The 2,712-nt window shown below is 37.2% G+C and overlaps 1 protein-coding gene across 1 annotated transcript; it reads left to right on the top strand.

Moving 5' to 3' along the window:
- The first annotated feature begins 608 nt into the window (after positions 1-608).
- On the top strand, positions 609-2,173 carry LOC113323438 (probable WRKY transcription factor 70). Its single transcript, XM_026571754.1, has 3 exons — positions 609-1,023; positions 1,141-1,245; positions 1,336-2,173. Exons 1-3 carry the CDS (start codon positions 737-739, stop codon positions 1,850-1,852), a joined length of 909 nt encoding a protein of 302 aa, XP_026427539.1. The 5' UTR covers positions 609-736; the 3' UTR covers positions 1,853-2,173.
- The last annotated feature ends 539 nt before the right edge of the window (positions 2,174-2,712 follow it).

Genomic DNA, 2,712 nt, shown 5'->3' with positions numbered 1-2,712 from the left:
TTTTGAAGTCGCTTCTCCAGCTGAAGCCGAGGCTTGTGCAATTTAGGCTATTTTGAAAAGATTAGTGAAACAAAAGCTCACTCATCCCATCATTCAGAGTGATACCAAAGACTTCATTGATCATTTTGGTGTTGGTGATCAACATATGGATACCATCTTCAAAGACATTTCTGATGTTAACTATTGTTTGATTGTTTTGTAAATTTACTTATAAATTGCATTTTCGTAATGATGATGCTCATGCTTTTACTCATTGCGTTAACGTAAACTCTGCTTTTATCCGTTGGTCGAGACCTCCAATTCGGCTGATGCCAACGGTTGAGGCAGATCAGTAGCCTTTTTCCAAGCATTCATTTATTTAAAAATAAAACAAAATAAATACAACTTCTGAAAAAAGCAAAACAAAAAAACCCAAGGGAATAATGACGCAATGGTGCCGTCACTAACAATACGCAATCCAGCGACCCCACCCTTATGTCAGCTTTGTTTTTCAATAACTTCGGGTGTGCTTCTGTCTATGTATTTTCTGATGGGCCCGGCTTTTAACGATCAGCTTAAATAGAGAGCTAACCCCTCAAAACATTATCTCCTTCTTGCACAATAAAAAATATATATATATATATACATCAAAAAAAATCAAGATCAAAGCAAAGAGAGTGGAATAGGGAGTGTATTTCTTTTAGAGAGAAAAACTGAAATTCTTCTCTTATACAGATTTGAGTCAGTAGTAGTTTCGATGGAAGATCTAGTTAGAGGTCAAGAATTTACAAAGCAAGTTCATATGCAACTCCAAGGAAGTGAAATTCCAGTTGGGAAAGAAATATTAGATTCAGTTGCAAAGATCCTCGAGTGTCTTGAGAATGCAATTTCGAAATTCAGTTCTAGTGAGTCGACCGGTGAAGTTTGTCAAAGTCCGGCACTTACTACAGTTGATTCTCCATTTTCCGACTGCCGGAAAATTGAAGAGACCGGCAAGATCAGAGCTATGGTCACTCCAAAGAAAATTGGGTCGAACAAGAGAAGGTAATAGCTCTTTAGCTCTTTGAAGAATTTTCTTTTGTCAATAAATTTTACAATTTCACTTGTAATTACATAGTCTGATTTAAGTTTTACTAACAGCTTCATTTTATCTAATCCCAGGAGAACTGCAAATGCACGAGAGGAACTAACTGCGACACCTTTCGACGACGGTCATTCCTGGAGAAAATACGGCCAGAAAGATATCCTCAACTCCGGCTTTCCTAGGTATGGTCCCATTTCACCCATTGCTTGCACTTATCAATTGTGTAATCTGTTTGAAGAAAGAATCCTAATACAGTAACTTTTCTATTACAGGGGTTATTTTAGGTGCACTCACAGAGATCAAGGGTGTGAAGCCTTGAAACAAGTCCAAAGAACTGGAGAAGAAGAACCAGCCATGTCCCGGGTGACATACATCGGTGAGCATACGTGCAAGGATCAGTTCAGGGGACCTCGGTTATCCATAGATTCAAACCCCAGAGGCACTTGTGTACTCAATTTCCAATCAAACTGCTATTCCCCAAAACTTGAATTCCCCTTTTCACCATCATTTTCTACAGTTGAGCACGAATTCAAGGGTGATACGAAAAATACCATTGCCAATCACAACAACAAGGATTCCTTCAAATCATATGAGTTTGCCGCTTGGTGCGATCTATCGGCATTTAATTCATCTCAAACCACATCAATGATGCCATCGACATCTGGGTCGGAACTTGGTGACGGAATTTCCGGGCTTTACTCTAGTGCTGAAAGTAATCCAAATTTTCACATGGATATGATTGTGGATGATATGTTTGATCCTAGTGAATTCTTGAATTCTTCGTCTTGATACCATGTAACCTAAAGTAAACCTAGGTTAGTGGAGATTATCTTAGGCATGTGCATAATATGTTGTTGGAGGTTCGAGGTAGAGATGTGTCTAACAGAGCAGTCTTATGGACTAGTTCAGTTGGGCTGTTGCCCAGAGCCCCAAATTAGCCCAAATTTTTTAACTTTTTTTTTTTCCTTCTTATTATGTTTATCAAATAAGGTGCTCTTACCTAGTCTATCATTGTTCTCGTTGATAACCATACTTTTTAGCTGTTACTAAAAGACGCTTGTTTTGTAGCTATTGCATATTACTTTCTAATTCCCTATAGTTGTTATTTTACTTCTGTAAACTTTTATGTAAGAGCATTAGAATTCACTATACGTTAGGTAATTCTCTTCAGATTAATTTAAATATCCTACTTCTCAGTAAATTCATTAAACATACAATGAATATCACTAGCAAAAGATCATATTTTGACAAAATTTGACTATTAAACTAAAAAGAAATTGTGCGTGAGTATATTATATTTACATCCTTGGAGTCATCAATTTTATATTATCTTAATATGCACGTATTATATATATTCCCGAAAGGTGGTTTCAAAAAATCCTCGCTGACTTCTAGCTAACACCTATTTTGCTATTTCATCCTTCCACTAGTTGGCTTTTCCATGGATGTAGTGCATTGTATGATGCGGAATGGATTGTAGCAGGTCTCTTATTTTGATCATATGCCACAAACACCATGGTGTGTCGGTCCGTCTGACGATGAAATTGACTAGGTTTTCTGAGTCAGACTGCTATCTATTGTCTATTTGTTGTTGTTTTGACCCCTATAAGTATACCCCATGTTTCGCTACTAAACCTGTGGTTATTCTC

This window comes from Papaver somniferum, chromosome 11 (genome assembly GCF_003573695.1).
Source record: "Papaver somniferum cultivar HN1 chromosome 11, ASM357369v1, whole genome shotgun sequence".
Lineage (NCBI taxonomy): Eukaryota > Viridiplantae > Streptophyta > Magnoliopsida > Ranunculales > Papaveraceae > Papaver > Papaver somniferum.
This window is presented reverse-complemented; position numbering and strand designations above follow the sequence as displayed.

Excerpts from the sequence above, each read along its gene's own strand:
- LOC113323438 (XM_026571754.1), top strand. The coding sequence starts at position 737 with ATGGAAGATCTAGTTAGAGGTCAAGAATTTACAAAGCAAGTTCATATG. Across the intron at positions 1,024-1,140 it reads ATTGGGTCGAACAAGAGAAG|GAGAACTGCAAATGCACGAG; the intron begins GTAATAGCTCTT and ends ATCTAATCCCAG. Across the intron at positions 1,246-1,335 it reads CTCAACTCCGGCTTTCCTAG|GGGTTATTTTAGGTGCACTC; the intron begins GTATGGTCCCAT and ends TTTCTATTACAG.